Here is a 3,864-nt window from a genome sequence, read left to right as displayed (position 1 = left end):
CAAACATGTTCATACCTCTCCTAAATTAAGGCTTTTTTTTAACAATGCTACCTTTCACACCCATCTGCTCTTGTCTCTTCCAGGTGGTTGACATCTGTGCTCTGATGTTCTGCAGGTTGGTCTCTCGATATCCATGTAGCTCATCTGACTCTGCTCAGCTCACGGCGGTGCTGTGCAGGGTCAAAGACAGAGTGGTCAAGGTGTGTAACATTACGGGCTTGGGAAAAACACACATCTCAAAATGTTACTGTCACTGTATAATTTTAAACTCTGCACATAATGCAATTAAAACTTTCTTATTTACAGCAGCTGGACACAGCACTGTTGGCTCTTCGATCTCAGCTGATTCTGGAGATGACTCTGCAGATAACACTGTCAGCATTTACACACAGTGTGGGTGAGCAGGTACAGTGCGTGTCTGTACATTTTTTCTGTGTGTGTGTGTCTTGACTTATATATTTTGGTCTTCATTTGTAAAAGTGAATTCCCTTGTTTTAGGATTTGTCTCGTTACGATGCCATGGTGACCTCAGAACAAGCCGTCTTCATCCACCCTGACGCTATCTTCCACTTCATCCTGAGAGACAGCCTGACGTCTTATATCCAGTCAGGTACAGCATGTGAAGACTGACTTTTTCAGTTACTGTTTGGATCAAAACAACCTAACTGCTGTGTGTGTTTTTGTGCCCCCCCCCACCCCCCCCCCCCCCCCCACCCCCCCCCACAGTGATGAGGTACTCCCTGCCACGGCAGTTTGTGCCTCTCCCTGTCAGTCCCATTAATCCCTGCAGCTCCGGCTCTGATTTCTCTGAACCAGCGAACGAGCTGCTGCCTCCTGGTGACTGCCTGCAGGACCAAGCCTCAGCAGGCTCTTCCTCAGGATCTGAAACACTCACGCCAAACACCATGTCTGACTGGGATGACACTTTGACCCACTCAGAAAACCACATACTCCCACTTCTTAATGCAGGAGAATATGTACATCTCACTGAGCCATGAAGGAACTGTAGCCCAACACAACAGACTGGAGCGCAGGGTCACAACCTCCACAGATCACACCTCGATCACAGTTGACAACAAATAAATAGGAATGAAACTAATTGTCAGCTACAGTATATTAATGAAATTGGTTTTGTGTTATCAACAGGTATTTTAACCTTATTATGCATATTCATTCAAATGACATCACTTGATCTTTCACTTTGAGCACTGGGAAATTGTGTCTGGCATTTCCCACTATTTCATATAGTAAATAAATAATAGATTAATAGAAAAGATTGTTGATTGATAATGAAAATGATCCTTAGTAGCTGCTCTGTGGTATATTGTGGTTCATGAACTCCTACAGTCCAGTAGCCTACTGTGTGTAAACATGCTGGTTTGAGCTACATTATTGTGCTGACACAAATAACATAAAATGTATTTTAGTCCATTGCAAAGCAGGATGTCCTGAGGAGTAACAGGGTAATTGAAAGGACTGAGAAAAAAAGGTCACATATTTTTTTCCCCAAAGGTTCTGCTTTTTTCTTGTGAAATACTGCACGTTCACCTCCAATCCTCCATTCATAGAAACAGTCTGAGAAGAAAAGCAAAATCACTCTCTCTCAAATCACCCGCTGCTGTAAAGTTGAGGGCGAGTATCACTATATTCTTTATTTCTGAACTTCCAGAGGTGTGACAGGCCTGCAGTACATTGATCACCCTGGACACGCCCATGGCTCTCTATCCGCTTCCTATCGACTACAGCTGGAATCTGTTCTTAAAGGGGAGGACAGCAGATGGCAGAAGGAGCCTAATAGTCCAGACGGCTTTATGGGATACGAAAGGTTTTTCATATAAAATAAAACTAATCCGAACCCAAACCTAGAAGCAGCTCCCTGACGGGATGCATTTCACTATGTAAACAGGGACACAGGGAGGCTGGCCTACGACGGTCTTTTGAGAGCAGCGAGTTCCCCTTAAACCAGCCCAGACCTGCCCTTTAATTCAGCCTGCTCCTCCGCCATGTATCCACTGTCGGCATAAGACAACAGCGGGACCCTCAGCCTCCACATCCCCTGCGTCCTTCTCTGTCTGCCGCGTCACTAGCAAGTTTCTCTCCCCTGCCATGCTCCGGGTCACCTCGCTGTTGCCTGCCCTGCTTTTAGTTCTCCTGCTGGGCCTGAGCCGGGGATATTTCCCCGAGGAGCGCTGGAGCCCCGAGTCTCGGCTCCTCGCTCCCCGGGTTGTCATCGCTCTGGTCTGCCGCAACTCGGCGCACTCTCTGCCGCTGTTCCTCGGTGCCATCGAGCGTCTCAACTACCCGAAGGACCGCATTGCGCTGTGGTGAGTGACATTGCTGTAAACTTTAAAAACAAGCACGGAAATACATTATTATCAGAGCGAAAGGCAGACTAAACCATGTCAGAACTTTTCCATAAGTATTTAGGCATATTTTATCAGTAATAAAGTGCGACAGAGTGTGATTTAACGGCAGTCTGGGCTCATTAAAGAAGCGCAGAGACACGTCAAGCCCTTGCAGAAATAAAGTGGAGGAAAACCAGTGAGATGTGGCCAGGTGGGGACGCTGTGTTATTATCAAGATGTAGGAGAAACGCACGAGCGCCTTATCTCCACTGTTAATAAACCAAGTCAGCGGTGAAATGAGTGGAAGTTACAGCGGCCTCGCTCTTCGCGTGCCGAGGCGTTTTATGGTATTTTCCCCGGCGGCGGAGCTCAGAGGGCGGGTAGCGCCGGTGGGGTCGTGCCCATGAAAAGTTCCATTCACTCACAGATCCTGTCTCTGATCACCCCTCCGTTTTTTCCCCTCCACCCACCCCCTTTTTCTTCCCCCTCCCTCTCCCACTTCCACATCTTGGCCTTGAAATGCAGTGCAATGCAGGCTCGACAGGAAACAAAACTAGTATTGTTGTAAAATTTAAAAAAAAAAAAGATTTTAAAATTGCAACCTGAGCTGTCAAAGTCGTGTATAATGCAGGTACAACAAACTGTGTCTGTGCAGCTGCTTATTAACAGCCTCTGCACGATTTACCTTCCTTTACCTCAAGATGTTTTTCTGTCACCCAGCCCCCAGTCTTCCTTCCAGATTATTCTTGTCTCCAGCATTGTTCTCTTCCTCTTCTCATTTTCATCCTGAGCCACCAGATCTGTTTGTGAAGATTAAATTAATCTTTTCATCAGCATTCAGACCTGACAGGTTAGATTATATATCTGTTCCACCAGCCAAAAAAGGGCAACAGCCTCAAGCAGAAGTTGTGTTTAATGTGACTTTGTGAGTTTGGATTAAATTTAGATATTGTTCACTGTTATGAATTGATTGTTTGATCAAAGAGGCCTCCTCTAAATGTTGAACTGAACCTTTTCAGAGGGAGATAAAATGAGGGATTCATGTGTCCCTGTGTCTCTTTAAACAAGAGTTTTTTTCCCTTGTATTCGAGTCAGAAATTCAGTCTGTGTGCCTGACTCTAACTATGCCCATGTGGCAGCCTGAGCTCAGTTTTCTGTGTGGTTGCTTTGATCTGAAACATGTCTCTTCCCTCTGTGGAAGAACTGATACAATATGTTTTGAAATGCAGCGTGAAAGACATAAACCGAGCTGCTATAGCTGGCTACCTGTTAATACCAGAAGTTATCAGCGTGACAAGTTAAGATGAAGTACTTGGCAAGTGGCAACATGGACACACATGTGTGCTGACTGCCCAGTGGTGAGTGTGTGCTCTGCAGGGACATGCAGGATGGATATTATCATTTCATAAATCTTCCCTTTTCATCCATCTGCCTCTGTCTCAGCTCATCCGTTAGGCATGGTTCTACTGCTGGCATGCAAGCAATCCCAAATATTTACATGAACCCTTTTTATTCACCA

The 3,864-nt window shown here is 45.7% G+C and overlaps 1 protein-coding gene across 1 annotated transcript in view; it reads left to right on the top strand.

Annotated features, from left to right (window-relative positions):
- The first annotated feature begins 1,795 nt into the window (after positions 1-1,795).
- Positions 1,796-3,864, top strand: part of LOC130166933 (procollagen galactosyltransferase 1-like) — a 13,401-nt gene continuing 11,332 nt past the window's right edge. Inside the window, exon 1 of the mRNA XM_056372789.1 lies at positions 1,796-2,324. Coding sequence (XP_056228764.1) covers positions 2,107-2,324 — 218 coding nt within the window. The 5' untranslated portion in view covers positions 1,796-2,106. The remainder of the gene's footprint in view (positions 2,325-3,864) is intronic.

The sequence above is a fragment of the Seriola aureovittata genome, chromosome 3 (genome assembly GCF_021018895.1).
Source record: "Seriola aureovittata isolate HTS-2021-v1 ecotype China chromosome 3, ASM2101889v1, whole genome shotgun sequence".
Taxonomy (NCBI): domain Eukaryota; kingdom Metazoa; phylum Chordata; class Actinopteri; order Carangiformes; family Carangidae; genus Seriola; species Seriola aureovittata.
This window is presented reverse-complemented; position numbering and strand designations above follow the sequence as displayed.